Raw genomic sequence first — 20,212 nt, 5'->3', positions numbered from 1 at the left:
CTAGTGTGTAAAGTGAAGTTAAGTTTACACTGCTATTAGAGGATCAATTTAATGGGTATAGAAAAGAATGCGTTAACTAGATCAATGGCTACATATCAGTCAAGAGGCAACTGACAGCCACCTTCCAATATAGAACTACGGTGAAGCACAGAACTAGCTACAGTTGCCTCCACCTCCTTAGCTTTTTTATAATATCAGAGATAGTTAACTTCTAGGATCTAGCTCTTTGACCAGACAAATGAAGGAATAAGAAAGGAAACAGTGGGACAAATCACTCCCAGATCCTCCAACTTTATCATCATGGCTGTAATGTTCCTCACTGTTTTATACTGACAGGTTTGGAGTGGTGGCCGAGCTCCAGCAGTTCCGCTGGGCACATCCATTGCCAGCACCCATTCATGCTTTGCCCGTTCTAATAGAATATCCTCCCTCCCTCCAGAATCCTAATAAATGGATTCTAACATCCTGCTCAGAAAGAGGTGAAATGATCACACAAGGTATCTTTTTATCTTTCACAACTGGCAGCCTTAGATGTTTCCTCCTCCATATTCTGATTGGGTCCTTAGAGGTTCGTTAAGTAACATCTCTTCCCAACCTGAGATAACAAAAGATCCAACTCAGAGCAAAGGAGGCAGGTACACAAAGATCAAAGCAGCTGTTTTGAGATCTGTTTTTAAAAATGTGTCTGAGGGATAGTAATAACAGGCTTCCCAGGCTTGGACCTCACCCAGATGCTTGACCTACCAGAAGCAAAAGACTTCCTTCTGCAGGTGCAGAGTGCTTATCACATGCCCAGAAGCAAGCATCCCTCAAACATCTCCAATGACTGAAATAATCCCTGGGGCGCCTGGGTGGCTCAGTCAGTTAAGTGTCCAACTTTGGCTCAGGTCATGATCTTATGGTTCATGGGTTCGAGCCCTGCATCAGACACTGTCCTGACAGCTCACAGCCAGGAGTCTGCCTCAGATTCTGTCTTCTCCTCTGTCTGCCCCTCCCCTGCTTGCACTCTGTCTCTCTCTCTCTCTCTCTCAAAAATAAACAAACATTAAAAATTTTTTTAAATGTTCTAAAATATTTTCCAGCTTTCTCTCATGATAACTGTAGAGGCAACATGTTCTAAATGACGAGGATGGAGTAAGAGACTGACTCACATCAGATTTTATGCAAGAAATCAATCTTTACTTGGGGGGTTACTGATTATGGCACTATAGCAGAGCATTCTCCTGTTCCGTAGTGAAGAGAGAAGAATTCAAATTGGGAAATGACGACTGCAGTAATGGGAGCCTGAGATGAGAAAGGTGTAGGCTAGACTGAAAATTCGGAGAAAGGATATGAATCCAAGGATATGTTTTACATAGAGAGAACTGGGTAAGCAGAAAAGTCACTAATTCAGATAAATATTTATTGAGCACCTATTATGTGCAAGGCACTGTGTGAGATACAAAGACACGTAAGTCATGCCTCCAAGTGTTTACAATCTAGTTGAGGAGATATTACATGTACATAAATAATGAAAAAAACTGTATCGCAAAATGGTTAAGAGAACAGACTTTGAAGGTAGGCTTGTATCCAAGACTTGGCTTCACCTTTTACTAGCTGTGTCACCTTCGGAAAATTATTTAACACCTCTAAATTTCAGTTTGTTCATCTGTAAAACGAGGATAGTAACAGTACCTACTTCTACTTCATAGGGTCGGTGAGAGGACCAAATAATCTACTCTTTGCCAAACTCTCCACTGAGTGCTTACCCCATAATAAGCGCTCAATAAGTTTTAGCTAGTAGTAGTAGTAGTAGTAGTAGTAGTAGTAGTAGCAGTAGTGGGACAGTGGCAGTGGCAGCAGCAGAAGGGACCTAAAAGCTAGGAGACAAAGAACAAGATCGATGCCCAAAAGAGCTCCCAGGGGAAAGGGACCCAGCTATAAAAAGAACTGCTCTGGAAACAACAGTGCTGCTCTGATATAATTTTGCCATCCCTCCCGTTCTGGCCTCCAGTTATTAAAGTGCAGTGATACCTGGCGCCCCAGACAAGAGGCGTGCCTGAGGGTCATCTCCTAACATGTATCCTATTGTCTGATAAACTTCGGCAAAACGTCGACTCTTTAGTCACATCCTCATTTCCGGCATCCCACCTCAATTCCATAACACAGCGGGTAGTGAATGTTTATTCACACTGTGGTAGCAGAGATGGGAAAGGAGCGTAGCAGCCAGAACGTGTAGAGTGCTCCGATGGTGGATTTACCTACTGTGGGAAAGACCAGTCTTGAGTTTCTAGGAGGGTCCTCTGACTGAAGCTTTCACCCCTCAGTCGATTCCTTGTCTGGCATAACGCCGTTGATGTTGAATGACTGACGATTTAGAACTGAACACCTTCCCACACACACTGCATTCGAAGGGTTTCTCTCCTGTGTGCACTCTCTGATGTCGCGTAAGCCGGCATCTCTGGCTAAAGGCTTTCCCACATTCGGTGCATTCGTAGGGCTTGTCTCCAGTGTGAATCTTCTGATGCTGAGTGAGGGATGAGCGGTCAAAGAAAGCTTTCCCACACTCGCTGCACTGATAGCGAGGCTCTCCGGTGTGCGCCTTCTGATGTCTGTTCAGTGATGAGACGCCATAGAAGGCTTTCCCACACTCGTTACATTCATAAGGCTTCCGGCCGGTGTGGATGAGCTGATGTCGAGTCAGAATACTTTTCTGGCTGAAGGCTTTCCCACACTGAGTACATTCATAAGGACTTTCTCCAGTATGAATTCTCTGGTGTCGAGTAAGGGACGAGCGGTCAAAGAAGGCCTTTCCACACTCGCTGCATTTAAAGGGCTTCTCTCCAGTATGAATTCGCTGATGGACAGTTAGCGACGACCTGTCGAAAAAGGCCTTCCCACATGCGTTGCATTCGTAGGGGCTCTCCCCCGTGTGAGACATCAGATGTCTGCTGAGGCTGCTTCTGTGACTGAAGGCTTTCCCGCACTCGGGACAGTCATAGGGCTTCTCTCCAGTGTGAGTCCTCTGGTGGCGGATAAGGGATGAGTGGTCAAAAAAGGTCTTCCCACAGTTGCTGCATTCCTGGTCTCTCTCTTTAGTGAGAATTTTCTTGAGAGGGGTAGACCCTTGCTGCAAATTTTCCTTCTGGGAAAGGGACTTCTTGCAGGTCTGTACTGTGGGGCTTTTCTTCTCTGTTGCTAACTCACCCTCCAGGGCATGGGCTTCAAATTTAGGACACAGAGGAACTTTTCTTCCAAGCCTTTCCCTCACTGTTCCTTTTGATTCTTCCTCTTCCAATGCACCTTGAGTCGCAGGCTTGGTCTCCCGGTCTGGAATGGACAGAAAACACAGCTGCAGTTTGTCTCCTGCATCATCAGAAATACTACATCAGAAAGAAGAGACACCACCATAAATCTGAAAAGTAGTGTATGGTGACTGCCTCATTCGCTCGCACAGATAGTTGTCCACGCTGGGGAAAGACTGAGACTTGAGAAGGGAGAAGAAGGCAGGGAATAGAAGTGACAGTGGACATCTCAGAAAAGAGAAGACTTTCCACTGGGAGCACGGCCAGGATAACGAGGAGAGTACGCTGAGTGGAGGGGGCAGTGGGGAATAGGAATATCGAAGTGTGAGTGGGCAATGTGACAGATCTGAGAGAACGACATTTGGTGAATAAAGATGAGTAACACTTTAAGGTGCACAGAAAAAAACCAAAGCTGGTGGGTGATAAAGAATAAACACTAAAGCAGAGGATTTGAATGTGAGAAAAATGTGATACCCAACCCTCCCTCCCCAACACCCAAAAAACAACCACAAAACAAGCCCAAACTCTGCCCAGCCCTGTCCATACACAATTACCTAGAGAGACCTTCTCTGGACATTCTCTCTCCTCAGATCCATGAAGATCAACTATCCAAGGCTCATCCCCTCTCTTCAACTGAAAAATGACATCAGTTCGAGGAACCGGAAGTCCTACTCATGGAAAAAGAAACAGGCCAGACACATGATGAAAATATGCCACTATCCGAAAGAGTAATCCCAGCCTCTAAGCGTTTCTGAGAGAAAATGCGAAAGGCAGAGGGCGCATCCTAGGATTGCAGGGTGCAAAGTACTGCAAAAGAATGCAGGAAGCTCAGAAAAGAGGTTCTAAAAGGGAATGAGCAGATGAGGCGCCTGGGTGGCTCAATCAATTAGCGTCTGACTTCAGCTAAGGTCATGATCTCATTGCTTGTGAGTTCGAGCCCTGAATTGGGCTCTGTGCTATCAGCGCGGTGCCTGCTTCATTTCCTGTCTCCATTTCTCTCTGCACCCCCCAGCTCATGCTTTCTGTCTCAAAAATAAATAAAAACATCAAAAAAATTATTTTAAATAAAAAGGAACAGGGGCACCTGGGTGGCTCAGTTGGTTAAGTGTCTGACTTCAGCTCAGGTCATAATCTCACCATTTGTGAGTTCGAGTCCCACACCAGGCTCTGTGCTGACAGCTCAGAGCCTGGAGCCTGCTTCGGATTCTGTGTTTCCCTTTCTCTCTGCCCCTCCTGCTTGTGCTCTGCGTCTCTCTCAAAAATGAATAAACATTAAAAAAATAAAAAATAAATAAAATAAAAGGGACACTTGGTCAAAAAGGTGATAAAGTGCATTTGAATTACGTGTTTAATTCTCCCCACTGAAGTGAATGGGATGTCCCAGTTTTAGCACTGGTAGGATGAGGGGCAAAGAGTCCTTGGCTCAGGGAAGATGAGAATGAAAACAGATCAGCTTGAGTAAAAACGTGTAATTCTGTTTGTTTACCCTTTAGTACTAAGCTCTTAGTTAAACAAGTGGGTCATGCTCATTGTAGGAAAATTAGGCGTAAGCTGAAGTAAAAAGACAATTCATCGTTTGTAGTTTGTATTCATTTTGAAACTGAAAGATACCTATAGATACATTCTGTTAAAAACTGGGTTATAAAACAATCCTTATTTATAAACTTGATTTTTTTCACGTAATAATAAACTTAAATATTATTTTCCTTCAATTAACACCTTACCACTCTAATGGCTACACGAGGGTACACTGGATGGAATAATCTAATTTCTTTAATCTCCTGCTGACAGACATTCAGACTGTTTTTAATGTTTTGCTACTAACAAACACTGATATGATGAACATCTTTGTACACCAGGGGCTGCTAATCCCATTATTTCCTGGGACAAATTTCTATAAGTGAATCTATCCATTTTTGGTTATTTAAAGAAATACAACCCATCCTAAAAATAGTCTCGAAGTCTAAACTTCTGTTGCATTGGGATCCCCAAGTTGGAAAAGAGAAACACTTTCTTACTGGGCCCAAGGATCACCTATCTGGTTGTATGCTGATTCTCCACTGACAAATCAGCCACATGCATGGCCTCCCTGTGGCATCCTATTTCTGACCTTCGCCAAGAATTCCATTTTCTCCAATATTTCATCCCACCAAAGCCTGTGACAAAGGCTCAGTAGTGTCCCTTGAACATTTATCTGGTTTTCCTATTTGGCCAATTTAAATCCTTGACGTGCCTTGCATAAAATCTGCAATGTGACTCCGTTGACTGCCACCTACTACTTACTTGACACCTGTTTCTTTTTTTTTTTTTTTTTAAATGTTTTATTTCTAGGGGAGAGAGAGAGAGAGACAGCATGAGCAGGGGAGGGTCAGAGAGAGAGGGAGACACAGAATTGGAAACAGGCTCCAGGCTCTGAGCTGGCAGTCAGCACAGAGCCCGACGCGGGGCTCGAACCCATGAACCTTGAGATCATGACCTGAGCGAAAGTTGGACGCTTAACCGACTAAGCCACCCAGGCGCCCCACTTGACACCTGTTTCTGAATCTGTACACCCTCTAAGCCTCTGGAAGCTTCTGAGAGATTCTCGTTACCTACAGGAGCCCAACTTTATTTCTCACGAATATAACACATCAACCTCTTTTTTTTTTTTTTTTAAAGTAAGCTCTTCACCCAACATGGGGCTTGAACTCAACAACCCTGAGATCAAGAGCTGCATGCTGGACAGACTGAGCCAGCCAGGTGCCTCTATCAGCAGTCATTCTTAATTGTCCCTTTGTCACACAAGTCTCTATAATTGCAAAGTGCGTTTTGTGGGCTTCTAAGACTGTCCTTAAGATAAACAGTCAAAATCAAATGCATTTCTCGTGACCTACTCTGAGGCACAGCCTTGCATCTCTATGCCCATACTGCCCTTTTTAGAAAGGGAAACACTTCTTCCTCCCCTCCTCTGCTTCTCCAAGGATAAATTTTCCCTCAATAAAATGGCCCCTGTGGCCCCCCTTAATCCTCTGGACAGAGCGGAGTACGTTACCTGCCTGATAAGCTGGGGGAAGAATGGGGCATATGTGACTTAGCTTCTTCTGTCTGCCCCCCGTCTGGAGAGTGGGCCCTTTGTTTTGCATGGGCAGGCTGCTGAGCAAGGGAGGCTGGGGTTGTCCAACTTGCCTACGGCTCAGGGAGCAAGTCTGTCCAATGCTGGGGCTCAGGATTGAGAAGTCCACTGTTGCTGTACATCTAAGCCATAGCCTTCTACTCCTCCATGTTGTCTCTCAGTGCTTCAGAACTCAGGTGGGAGAAGAGGTATCATCTTTTAGCCCCCCACCCTCCCCCCCCGCCGCCCCGCCATTAACACAGCACAGAGTCTGACTTCTTGTGGGAAGCTCTTCTTACCCAATGAGACAATGCTCTTATAGTTTTCCAGCATCACCTCCTTGTAGAGGTCCCTCTGAATAGGGGCTAGATGCCTCCACTCTTCATCTGTGAAAATCACAGCCACATCCTCGAATGTCACTGATTCCTGGAAACACAATCACATTCTCCCTTATTCATAACCCTTCTCTTTACATGGACCAGACAAAACAGTCTATAAAGATGACAGCCCTAAGGTTGTGGAGGGAGGGTAAGGGACATGGTTCTGATAAAGTAGGGCTTGGAAGCACTTGGGGAAAGTGGCCTAATTCCCTGAGGCACAAAGTTCTTGGTTATAACCCTTATATACACAGCTGACCCTGTGAATATCATGGACTCTTTTTCCAAACTTACAGAAAACTTGTAAGAAAAGAACAAAGACTTCCTATGTACCCTTCACCCAGCCTCCCCAAATGTTAACATTTTCCACATTTGCTTTATCTTTCTTTCTCAGTACATACACATTCTATCTTCCTCCTGAACTTTTTTTTTTTTTTTGAGAGAAAGCATGTGCATGCATGCAGGGAAGGAGGAGAGAGAGAGAGACAGAGAGAAAGAGAGAGAGAAATCTTAAGCAGGATCCATGCCCTATGCAGAGCCTGATGCAGGGCCTGACATGGGGCTTGATCTCATGACTGTGAGATCATGATCTGAGCTGAAATCAAGAGTCAGACACTTAACCACCTGAGCCACCCAGGTGCCCCTTTCCTGAATGTAACTTGCAAACATGAGGCCTCTTTACTCATATTTTAAGAAAACAAGATATTCTCTTGCATAATCACAGTATAATTATGAAAGTCAAGAAAATAGCATTGATATTAGACTATAATCTACAATCTTATTCAAATTCCACCAACTGTCTATTTTTTTACAAATCTGTAAAATCATGATGTTGATTAGACTGGCCTTAGGATCCCCTCATTTCACACTAATGCTTTGTGATTCTATAATCTTACCTCCAGGCCTAAAACTCCAATGTGTCTCCAGTGTGCTTTCAGACATTCTAAGTCACAGCATACAGTTCAAGATGGTGGGTGCTTGGTCAGGAATGAGGCAAGCCACACATCTCTACCCACACTCATCTCTCTTTAAGGTTCTTACCACCTCACTGAGATGCTCTACAACACGTGTCGTATTCCCTGGCCTAACCCAACACTTCCTAGAATACTTGGGGTCTGCTCTCAGTACATACACAGCTGCACTAAAGGGAAGTCAAGACGAGAATGGTCCCCCAAACCATCCAAGCAGACCTGTACCAACACTTTCTGGTCAAAATCACTCAGGGGAAAGGTCACAGTATGCCTGGTGACAGGCTAATGGGCACACGTTCAAGGCAAGAAAAGGTCACTGAAGGATACCGCAAACCCAATGGGAAAGGCGCATCCCCTGTGGAGTCCTTCATTCACCTGGTTCGGTTTGATTGCAGATGCTTCAGGTAGGCACAGAAAAGGGGTTACATTCTGGAGACTAATGGGGTATTCCAGAAACACAGAGTCCACCTCACCTGGCATCTGTCAGTTGGAGACCCAGCGGCCATTCCCTCCTGTATGCTCTCTTGGTAGAAAAGGGCAGAGTCCTAATGAGGAACAGGCGTGGGATGAGAAAGACGGTATGAGAGAGGCCAGTCTTGCAGTTTTCTGACCCATAAAGCAGGAAATCTCCAAATCCCAGTGAGTCACATCCCCATTCTCATTCCTAATACCCTACCAAAAAGGGAAGGCAAAGCAAAGCAAGGCCAGGAGCAACTCCACGCCACCCCAGAAGTGGAGTGAAAGACTGCGGATATTCCTATTCAGGACACAATGCAGTACATGTTTTACTATGATCCCGCAGGAGCAGTTCTGTTCCTGGGAACCAAGAACATATTAAGCTTGTACTGTATTTACAAGTTCACATTCACTACTGCCCTGTTACCAGATAAAAAGTCTAAGAAATGTTATAAATGATTATATGGATAAGATGTGTCAAGTGAACGCCCATAGTCTCTTTAAGGGAAAAATACCCCATTCACATCCCTGGGCTCCAGGAGCAGCGCTTGGACAGCCATGTTTTCTTCTGCACGATGCTGCGTCTCACTCCGGGAGCCACAATGATTTAGGCCTCAGGTGGACAATGTGCAGGCTGGCTAGGAGACTGAGATGCGATCTAGCTTGAAAAGGTGACATCTTTCTTCAGGAACGTGAACTAAGAAATGTCAGGATGACAGGTGGGCGAGGAGCTAAAAGGATGTCATGAGGGACGGAAGTAGCCATGAGGATCAGGGGAGCCCAAGTTACCAGGAAGCAGAACCAGTGAGTACATAGGAGGCATGGTACAGTAAGACCAGACACGGCCGGGGGAAGAACAGCCTACTCACACCAGCAGTGGTACAAAGACCTAAGAGTTTTTACTGGCCTTGAAGTCCTTCAGTTCATGCAGGACCACCACTGAGCTCCAGTTTGCATTGAGAACAGCCTTATTTATTCTTGGATTTACATAAGACTCTAAACCTCTTGGGCTTTGTGTGAATCCTTATCAGTCAACTCCCTTTACTGGAGTTTGCTGAGTAGGTCTCAGTTCCCCACAGTCAGGAGGAGTCTAATTAAACATAGTTGAATCAGACATTCCTGGGATTTGTGAGCGGAATGGGAAGTGTGGTCCCAGGAAGGAGGAAAAGAGATGGCTTGCAGACTATTCTCCTGCAGTCAAGGGGATGTATGTTCTGATCCTTGCTATTTATTTATTCATCAACTAACCAACACTTATTTAGTACCAACTTTTTATACCAAACACAAAAACTATAGGACACTGTCCCTGTCCTCCAAAAGCTTATAGTCTAGAACATAGGACAAACAAGTATCCCAAATAATATGTTGCTACCGGATGGATATGTACTATAAAGAGATACCCTGATGAGTGCCCATCAGGGGCTTGCCTAACCCAGGTAGGAGGCTGTAGGTTGCTTGGCAGAAGCAGGATCTAACATTTAAGTTCTGATCTGGGGGAGGAGGTGGAACATTCTAGGTAAGAAAAATAACAAGTTTTTTAAAAACAAGGAGATGGGTCCTTACATGGAAAAGATTAGCAATTCTAAGTAGTTTAGAACAGCAGAAGTCTAGGCTGGGTGAGTGGTGCTGTGAGGAAAGATGAGGCTGGAGAAGTTAGGCAGAGGCCAGCCTGATCAAGGACAGCTTTGCATGGTCCCATACACAGAAGACGAACCACAGGCATGGAGATCACTGAAGGATTTAAACGCCGAAGTGTCATCATCAGATTTGTGTTAGAAAGATCATTGCAGGGGAGCCAGGGTGGCTCAGTCGGTTGAGCGTCCGACTTCAGCTCAGGTCATAATCTCATGGTTCGCGGGTTCAAGCCCTGCACTGGGCTCTGTGCTGACAGCTAGCTCAGAGCCTGGAGCCTGCTTTGGATTCTGTGTCTCCCTCTCTCTGACCCTCCCCTGCTCAAACAGCCTCTCTCTCTCTCTCTCAGAAATAAATAAAAACATTAAAAATTTTTCAAAAATAGAAAGATCATTGCAATTTGTATCATAGGCCTTGGAATATACATGCTCTCTGGCTCAGCAAACCTCTCCTACGAGTTTGTCCTAAGGAAATAAGTGAGAATATATGCAAAGCTTTTTCTTAGTCATCATTAATACTAACCTTTATCGAGTGCTACATGTGGTAACATTTAACCATTTTCGTGTTTTATCTCATTTAATCCTTAAAATACAGGAAAAATTTGAAATCTCTTATGTTTCTATCACAGAAGATATGATTAAATAATTTGTGATCCAGCTCATTCATACACTGTAATTTCATTTAACATCATCATAATAACTAGCATTTATTATTTAGCATTTGCTATTTACCAGGCACTGTGCTAATGCCAGTGCTAAGCCATACCAGGCTTATGTGACGGAGGCGCAGAGAGAGAGGGCACAAGAGAGAAAGGGAGAGTGAATCCCAAACAGGCTCTATGCTGTCAGTGCTGAGCCCGATGCAAGGCTCAAACCCAGGAACCATGAGATCATGACCTGAGCTGAAATCAAGGGCCAGATGCTTGGGGTGCCTGTGTGGCTCAACTGGTTGAGTGACCGACTTTGGCTCAGGTCATGATCTCATGGTTCATGAGTTCGAGCCCCACATTGGGCTCTGTGCTGATGGAGCCTGGAGCCTGCTTCAGATTCCGTACCTCCCTTTCCCTCTACCCCTCCCTCACTCACACTCTGTCTCTCTCAAAAATAAAATAAACATTAAAAAAAAAGTCAGACACTTAACCGACTGAGCCACCCAGGTGCCCCTGCTAAGCAGTCTTTCTAAGGATAATTTAATTCCCTACTCATAAATCAATAAGGTAGGTACTATATTACAGATTAGGAAAGTTAAGGCTTTGTAAAAGGCTGAAGTAGAATTTGAACCCATGTCTGTCAGTTTTTAACCTCTATGCTATAATGTGATTTTTATTTTCATGCCAAAATAACCACATAGATAACAGACCAATAGACTAGAATACAACCTGCTAGCATATCCAAACACGTAGAGAAGTTTGATATACAACTGAGGTGGCATTACAAATCACCAAGGAAGGGGTGCCTGGCTGGCTCAGTCAGTAGAGCATGCAACTCTTGATCTCAGGGTTGTGAGTTCAAGCCCCACATTGGGCATGGAGCTATTTAAAAAAAAGAAAAAGAAAAAGAAAGAAATCACCAAGGAAAAGATCACTAGTGATAAACTGCAAATGACTTAAATGTTCATCAGTAGGATAAAGTGTGATTTTATGTGTGTGAGTTTATGTGTATAGGAATATTATACATTAAGATGAAATAGAGCTGTAAGTTAATGATAGAGACAAATCACAAAAATAGAATTACTGAGCGAAAAATAAGAAAGCTTTAGAATTACTGTGTAATATTTATACAAAACTTAAAAACAGGTAAATAATATCTACAAAAATCTATATGGAGGGTGCACGGGTGGCCAGTTGAGTTGTCAGTTGAGTGCCCAACTCAACTCAGGTCATGATCTCACAGCTCAGGAGTTGGGAGCCCAATGTCAGGCCCCTGTGCGGTCGGCACAGAGCCTGGAGCCTGCTTTGGATTCTGTGTCTCCCTTTCTCTCTCTGCCCTTCCTGTGCTTGTGCGTGCTCTCGCTCTCTCGCTCTCTCTCATGAATAAACATTTGAAAAGGAAATAATCCTTAAACATTAAAAAAAAAATCTATATGATTTTTTTGTGAGTTATATCTGGAGAGGGAGGGATATGGGATTGGTACCGATAACCAAGAGACTTCAACTTTGTGANTGTCAGGCCCCTGTGCGGTCGGCACAGAGCCTGGAGCCTGCTTTGGATTCTGTGTCTCCCTTTCTCTCTCTGCCCTTCCTGTGCTTGTGCATGCTCTCGCTCTCTCGCTCTCTCTCATGAATAAACATTTGAAAAGGAAATAATCCTTAAATATTAAAAAAAAAATCTATATGATTTTTTTTGTGAGTTATATCTGGAGAGGGAGGGATACGGGATTGGTACCGATAACCAAGAGACTTCAACTTTGTGATGTTTTGTTTGTTAAAAAAAAAACTTTAGGGTCGCCTGGGTGACTCAGTCGGTTAAGTATTCGACCTCGGCTCAGGTCATGATCTCGCCATTTGTGAGTTCAAGCACCATGTTGGGTTCTGTGATTCCAGCTCAGAGCCTGGTGCCTGTTTCAGGTTCTGTGTCTCCCTTTCTATCTGCCCCTCCCCTGCTCACACTCTGTCTCAAAAGTAAACATTACATTTGTTTTTAAATTAAAAAAAAATTCACAAATATTAAGAATGTACACTTAGGGGTGCCTGGGTGGCTCAGTCAGTTATATGTCCGATTCTTGATTTCAGCTCAGGTCATGATCTCAGTTTGTGGAACTGAGCCCTACATTGGGATCTGCACTGACAGAGCAGAGCCTGCTTTGGATTCTCTCTCTCCCCCGTCTCTCTCTGCCCTCCCCTACTTGTACTCTCACTCAAAAATCAGTTTACTTAAAAAGAAAGAATGCACACTAAAAATTACTTATTTGTGTATGTCCAGGCCTATAGGAAAAAGACTGAAACAATATATACTAAAATGTAAATGGAATTTGACTGGTGGCATTACAAGTGACTTTATTCTATTTCCTACAATTCTTTATATTCTGATTTGTTTTTACAACAGTGCGTAATTACTTTTGTGTACAGGAAAAAGAGCAGGAAGGAAAGGTAGTGTACAGAAAAGTTACCCGAGACTGCTACTCTTAGAAAGGTCTACTTGTGAGGTTGGCCCTTGGCTGGGGTCTGGGAACTTCGATTTTGGGAGGGTTCCCTAAAGAGAAGGGTGGTCCATTATGCCTAAATGATGTGCAAAGAATGTGTTTTATGCTGGACACTTGCTTTCCTTCTAGATGGTCTGGAATTTTGGTATGTGTTAGGCAGAGGGTGCCTACCTGACCTGCCCTCAATAAAAAATAACCTGGGCTCTGAGTCTCTAATGAGCTTTTTGGGCTGGAACATCACACACATATTGCTGCATTTTCATTGCTGGAGAGGATGTGTTCTGTGTGACCCCTCCTGGCCCACCCATGAATTCCTCCAGATTCTACCTGTCTTTTCCCCTCATGACTGAGTTGTGGATCCTTGCAAGATCAGTCATCATCTTAGCTATGAGTGCAACTATAGGCTGCGTTCCACATCCTTCCAGCAAATCCTTGAATGTGCGGTGAACCTGGAGCAGCCATGCCACTCTGGAAGCTGCAGCAGAATGGGACTAGAGGAGGGCAAGGGGGGAGGGGAGTTAGGAAGGACCAAGGAACAATCTCACAATTAAGTAAAAATGGAGAGAAACTGAACAAAAGTAGTGGCAGCGGAAATGAGAGAAGGGGAACTACTGTCAAGACATGAAGAACAGACAACAGACTGACTGGAAGAGGAGGCTGAAGGTGATGGGAGAGGTAAGGATGACTTCCAGGTCACTCGTTTGCACAATGGTGTGCATAATGGTACCATTGGTGGAGATGTGCAATGGAAAAGAAGGTTTGGCAGAAAAGCTAATGAGTGCAGTTGGGAATATTTAGAATTTGAGCTGTTCCCACATCTTTGGATAGGAAAAATCAGATGACTCTGGATTCCCCGGCCAAGTTGTAAAAATTATTATCGCTAAATGAAATTGTGTGGATTTTGAATTGTGTGGATTTTCAAAGACCATGAGTTAAATACTCAAAATAGAAAAATGAATATAAAGTATTAAAAACTGGTCATAATATAAACAGGGCAATGATTAAGCCTTTAGTTATATAAATAAGTACTTTGTGGGGTTTTTTTTTTTCTATTAATTGTATGACTATTCACCAAGTACAGATATATCCTTAGGATATATACTTGTGTTCATTCATATAAGCATGAAAAAAGAAACCTAGGAATAGGGGTAAACCAAGTAATCCCAGAAAGAGGACCTACAAACCCTAAACAGACTAATCAGTACTGAGGACAGAAGACAGAAGGGCACGTGCCCCTAATAATGAATCCACTTCAGATTCTAAAGAGGCAAAGTAACCATGCAGACTTAATCCTTCCTTCCCCAGGCAGTGAACCCTCCATCTTGCCTTATTAATTATGAGATACTAATAAGGTAAGTTTTCAAAAACACTGAAAGACCAGATCAATATATTTTACAAGGGGTTATTGAACGCTGGCTAAGCAAAACTTGAAGAGTATTACCTTGGGGTGAACACCAGTTTGGAAAAATGCTTAAAACTTATGCAAAAGGTAAAAACTTAAAAGAAAAAACCTTACTAGAAAAACAAGTTTAGTAGAACTATAAAAAAAGAATTGGACCTGGGGAGCGATTGGGGTTTGACTCTTGTTAGGAGGAGGCAGAGAGATACACACACGAATGGGAACAGGCATCATCAGTAGCCTGCAAGGTGAACTGTTTAAACCGTATTCTTTTCTTTGTTAAGATTCCTCCATTTCCAGGACGGTCTTAAAATATTACCCTTGGGCCCTAGGGCCCTAGTAAGAGGTCAAAATTAGTATTTAGAGATACAGGACAGTATACTCATTAGGTGTACAGACTCTGGCAGACTGCCTGAGATAAAATTCCAGCTGTGTCCTGCTACCTGTATGACCTTAGGCAACTTTCTCAACCTCTGTCTCAGTTTACCCATCTGTAAAATTAGAATGATGAAGGGATCTGTCTAATACAGTTATTGTGATGCTTAAATATAATAATATATATAAAGCATTTAGAATAATGTGCTAAGTGTTAGCATTAGCTAAAAGCTATGTTATAATCCTAGGAAGGTAGAAATCATTTAAATACTAATTACATGAAATTACAATTACAATGTTTTTGAGTTTAAGGTTTAAGTGTAGTAACAACTTTGGAATCAAAGTATTTGAGTATGTTTCCAAAGCATTTGATCCACATTTGATTAAACAGATCAGCTGAACCACATCTGAAATTGTAGCTGAAAACCAGCTCAGTGTTTAAATGCATAAAGATAATTTTCAAAGTTTCGTTTATTATATTATGGCTTTCATAAAGTGAGCACTGAAAAATTACAAATGATGGTGAGTATCAAAGCTCCCCAGCCATTAAGTAACCAGTCAATATTCCCAAGGTGCTCATTATCTGTGGGCTCCCTGCCAGCCTGACTTCCCTCCTGGGCAGTCGCTTCAGTAGGTTCTCGGTGAAATTCAAGGCTCTTTAAATCCACCAAATTGACAGGGAATTACTTCTGTTCTCTCTTGTCCTATTCCCAGTTCTCAGAATAGTTTTGGAGACAAAACTCTTCAAATTCTTATTCTCGATCTTCAAATAAGCCCCTGCCTGGAATGTTTTTAGTGTTCCCATCCTTGCTCTGTAGCTATTCCAAACCTCCATGGCTACCATTCAATTTCAGCAGAATACTCACAAAAGAGAGTTCCAGAGGAGGCAGGTCTGTGTGGTAAAAAGCAATCCACAGGCCTTTAATTACGAACTGTGAAGGCTTGGCCATATTACTTAAGCTAAAAGCTGACCCCCAGTTCTTTAATACCTACTTCACAGAGTAGTTATAAAGAGTGAATGAGACAGTTAATGTAAAGCATTTATTTTTCTGTCTGTTCAATAAATGCAAGTTGCTTTCCTTTCTACTGCCCAACACCATCCCATTCATTCACTCATTCATCCTACTATTCAACAAGTATGTCCAAGCACCTGCTATGTGCTAGGTGGCATTAGGTATGAGGACAACAAAACAGAAATGTCTGTCTCCAGGACTTTACCTACGTGTCCTCTGTATCCTACTTTCTTTTCCACTACTGTTGCCTCTTAGAATCTGCTCCCGCATTAGCCAGTCTTTGTTTCTCCACCATCTCTCACCTCACCAACAGCTTCTTTTCCCACATCTTCAAACAGTACACCCCTCATCTATCTGAAACTATCTTCACCAAAGCCCATGGCCTCTCTCTAGCCAAAGAGTTCTCATTTGGGTTTTCCTTTCATGATCAATCTTCTTGGTAACACATACCCATCAATTCTACCTACTCTTCTTGAATCCATTATTCTGCTCTTACCACTACTCACATCCTGAAACTGCATGCTCAAAAATTACTAGTGCATTTCTGATCTCTAATCCTGTAGTCCTTTTCTCCTTTTTAATTCTCTGCAGCTTTTGACTGTTCTGACAAGTCGCCACTTCTTCGAGTGGTTGCTGTGATTGCTATGATCCTACACTAGCCTGACTTTCTTCCTACAAATAAAACTGCATCTCTGTGTGACTTTTTCCCAGTCCTGCCCTGGAAACACAGACACCGCCCAGTGTTCAGTCTTTGTACGAAGTTCTTCTCGCTATCCCTCAGAAAGTCCACCCACTTGGTGCTCCATTTTCCACCTCTACAGAGATGGTTCCCAATCTAGTCCCAATCTCTCTTCCAAACTTAACTTGCATTTCCAAATGACTCAAGTGTTGAATTGGGCATTCCACCGGCACCTCAAAACCATCTTCCCCTATGCAACTCCCCAACCAACCCCTCTCTATTGTTTTATTATTTTCCTAGATGCCCCCAATTCAAACTTTTACCTTTCTCTCTTCCCTTGATTTCAAATCAAATTAGTCACCAGATCCTTTGACCCTTCTTCTGCATTGTTATTTTTATCCTTTCCCACCACTGACACCACAATTCAGGTCCCTAACAACTTGTATCAGGACTACTTTGCATTCCTAGCCGGCTCCCTGCCACTAGTCCGTTTCCTCTCTCTAGTCCTAGATGTGACCTCTAGAATTAGTGTCCCCAAATAGCTTTATTCCTGTCAGTCCCCAGACCAGAACCATAGAATCCACCCTGCGTACTGTGTTTTGTTCTGATTCTCTATGTCCTCACACCAGTGTACTCTTCTCCACCCTTGTCTCCCGTTATTCCTTGACATTTCACTCCAGCTAAAGTCAGTGCCTTCTCAAATCTGCCTAATGCTTTGCTACTTATTCCCTGTTTTTTTCACCTCAAATCCTACCTCCTGCATGAAAGCCCTTCTCTTCAAGGCCCCTAGCAACTAAAGAATGATAGGAAAGCATTTATTTTACCGTTCATTCCTTTGAACTAGGAAAAGTTTGTACATGATGTTGTCAGCTGAAACAGACACATTAGGCATTAAGGTAGCTTTAATTATCGGTTTAATGGATAACCATATATGCCAAGCCAAGAGCTTTAAGGACTGAATCTCAGCCTGGATTCACTAATATACTTTTTTAAATCATAGATATCTTCGAGATGTACTTACTTCGAGAACTGAACTTGTCAATAAACTAAATAATAACCATAGTTTTCAATAATGGACTTCAACCGCTTAAAATTTCAACTGCCATGGTTAAAATCAAGTAAAATGTTCAATGATATAGTCTAATGACGTATCTATCTTTAAATGGTGGCCTCATACGAAGGCCCAAGGCAGGGGGCTAAACGAGACAATCTGAGACTCTTTCTGGGAAAGAGGGAGGGGGCGGAGTGGACGACCCTATAGATTTAGTGTCCATTCCACCCGTATTTTATTAAACACCCATTATGGGAAAAAGAGCGAAAAGGGCGGAAGAAGGCTCCAAACTTCCAACCTGAAAGTCGGGATCTGGCATACAGTGACCTATGCTGAAAGACCACTAGTAACAGTGCCCACACCCCCACGGAAAGCATGCAAACACAGCGGTCAAGGGGCAACTTTCCGTCCGCACCTCTCCAAGCCGGGACGTCCACACACACATATACATTCCGCAGGTTGGCTCCGCCCGCGTCACCCCGCTCCATTCCCACAGCACCTCCCCCAAGTTCTTAGTGTTCCCGTCTCTCCGCCGCTGCGCTCACTCGGCATCTCGAAGACAAACACCCGCAGCCCTCACCTCCGGCACTGAGTGCTCGGGACCCAGGAAGACGGCGCCTCTTCAGGTCGGGAGAACAATGCGCCTGCGCAAAACCGCTGACGTCCGCGCTCCCAATCACTGTTCGGCCTTCTCACAAACTCCATTCCCCAGAAGTCTCAGCGGTCGGCGCGCTTCAATATGACGTATGAAATTCTGCGCAAGCGCGTGCTTCTGGGAAAGACGGTGACAGCGCTGAAGGGGCTAACTAGGTCACAGCGATCCGGGAGCTGTAGCCGGGAGAGGGAACGGTTGTGGATATAAGGGAGGCTGATGGTCACCCTGGAAGTACTGCCTATGTGTGATGTCACGCCTCTACATTCCTCCGATGGAAGGGCCGTCTGAAGAAAGTGTGTGTGATTTTAGGGCCCGTCCCTACCCTTGGTTTTCACTGCCCGGGAAGACCAAGAACTACGTCTCCTGGCGCTTCGAAGAGGCTTGTTTCTGCTTCACCTTGTCCACTTTCAGGGATTTGGTTCTGAAATTTGGGCCGGAGACATGCAGAATTTGTTTCTGAGGACGAGGCCGGGCTGGAGGCAGAGTATGCACATTTTTGCGCCGGAAGAGGAGAGCCTATACAAACTGGGCACCCGGACAAAGTACCGACAAGTTTGAACGCACACCAGCCTTCCTGCCTTGGTACTGCTAGAAGGGCCCTGGTTGGAGACGTCGTAGGGATTCTCAACCTTGGCTGTATGTCGGAATTACCTGAAAAGCTTTGGACATAATGATACCTGGAATCCACTCAGGAGCGAGTTTACTAAGAACTTCAGGTGATTCTAATGTGCAGCTAAAAGCGAAGAACCATTGAGCCAGAAGACTGGAGATTACAAGAAGATGATAACATCCTACTTTGGGAACAAGTCTGCACTTTTATCAAAAAGCCTAAAATGCCAGCTTAGGCAAGGCATTGTTAAGACGCAGTACTGCCCCAAACGAACTCATGGTCCAAAGGAAGATCTAGAATGTAAAAGTATTACAATACAATGCAGTATTTTATACGTCACGTCTAAGACACTATGGCAGTACACCGAGGAAGCAATTAACAATGGCTAAGAAAGTTAGAAAAGGCTTCCTATAACTGGTACACTTGAAAAAGAATAATTAAGGAAAAAAAGTGCAATCTATGCAGAGAGAATAGCACCTGTAATAGATCTAGACTAGAGGCTAAAAGTTCGAAGAATTAGTAGCAAGATGAGTGGCCAGTGGGTGTTACGGGCTGATAACCATGATTTGGGGCCAGATTGGGGGTGGTTTTGTACAGTACTAAGGGTTTGGACCTTCAAAGATTAGGACTTGATTAAAGTCATGATGTCTAAGACATATTTTCTTGCTGTTCCTTCCTGTGTGGTGTTTGTTTTGACCTAGCCTTATGCTAAGAGTGGAAATTTTGGGGCGTTATGGCTACCTGCTGCTGTGTAACAAACAACTCCAAACTTAGTAGCTTAAATCATCTGTATCATGCTAATAGATTGTGTGGGTGAAGAATCTGGACAGGGCACTGTGGCAATGGCTTGCTTCTGCTTCATTACTTCATGATTTCTGGACCCTCAGATGAGAGGACTCAAACGGCTTCTCTACTCACTGGAGTCTGCTACCTAAACTGGCACCTGTGGCTGGGCTCCCCTGGGGCTGTGGGCCAGAATTTCTACTTGTAGCCTCTCTTTGTTCTTGGACTACTTCACAGTAGGTGGTTTCAGGGTAATCAGGCAGGGTATATGGCAGCTCAGGGCTCCAAGAGAGTGTCCCAGTGAGCAAAATAGAAACTGCATGGCCTTTTATGACCTACCTTTGAAAATCAATAGTGTCATTTCTATGTACACTATTGGTTGAAGCCATTATAAGCTTGCCCAGAGTCAAGAGGAGGCACCACCTCTCAAAGGGAGGTATATGAAAGAATCTGTGGCCATTAAAAACAAACCTGCTGGGGTGCCTGGGTGGCTCACTTGCTAAGTGTCCAACTCTTGATTTTGGCTCAGGTCACGATCTCATAGTTTGTGGGATTGAGCCCTGCATTGTTTCACGCTGGGGCTCACGGGGCTCACAGAGCCCACACTGACAGCATGGAGACTGCTTGGGATTCACACTCTTCCTCCCTTTATGGGTGTTTCTCTATGAGAAGTAGGGGTGTGGTTGGAATGTAGA

At 43.8% G+C, this 20,212-nt stretch overlaps 1 protein-coding gene across 5 annotated transcripts; it reads right to left on the bottom strand.

Annotated features, from left to right (window-relative positions):
* Positions 1-1,170: 1,170 nt before the first annotated feature.
* On the bottom strand, positions 1,171-18,116 carry LOC144239453 (uncharacterized). Of its 5 annotated transcripts, none has more exons than XM_077773510.1 (5): positions 18,050-18,090; positions 8,197-8,268; positions 6,675-6,801; positions 3,839-3,952; positions 1,171-3,309 (listed from the first exon to the last, which is right to left on the bottom strand). In XM_077773510.1, the coding sequence occupies exons 2-5, from the start codon at positions 8,227-8,229 to the stop codon at positions 2,303-2,305; spliced, it is 1,281 nt and encodes a 426-aa protein (XP_077629636.1). In that variant the 5' UTR covers positions 8,230-8,268; positions 18,050-18,090; the 3' UTR covers positions 1,171-2,302. The 5 variants fall into 5 exon arrangements, with proteins under 5 accessions (XP_077629636.1, XP_077629634.1, XP_077629638.1 ...); XM_077773508.1 differs by lacking the exon at positions 18,050-18,090 and adding an exon at positions 17,885-18,042; XM_077773512.1 differs by lacking the exon at positions 8,197-8,268 and having other exon boundaries at positions 18,050-18,116.
* Positions 18,117-20,212: the final 2,096 nt, after the last annotated feature.

The sequence above is a fragment of the Crocuta crocuta genome, unplaced genomic scaffold (assembly GCF_008692635.1).
Source record: "Crocuta crocuta isolate KB4526 unplaced genomic scaffold, BGI_CrCroc_1.0 scaffold67, whole genome shotgun sequence".
Lineage (NCBI taxonomy): Eukaryota > Metazoa > Chordata > Mammalia > Carnivora > Hyaenidae > Crocuta > Crocuta crocuta.
Note: the sequence above shows the minus strand (reverse complement) of the source record. Positions and strands in the feature narration are given on the sequence as shown.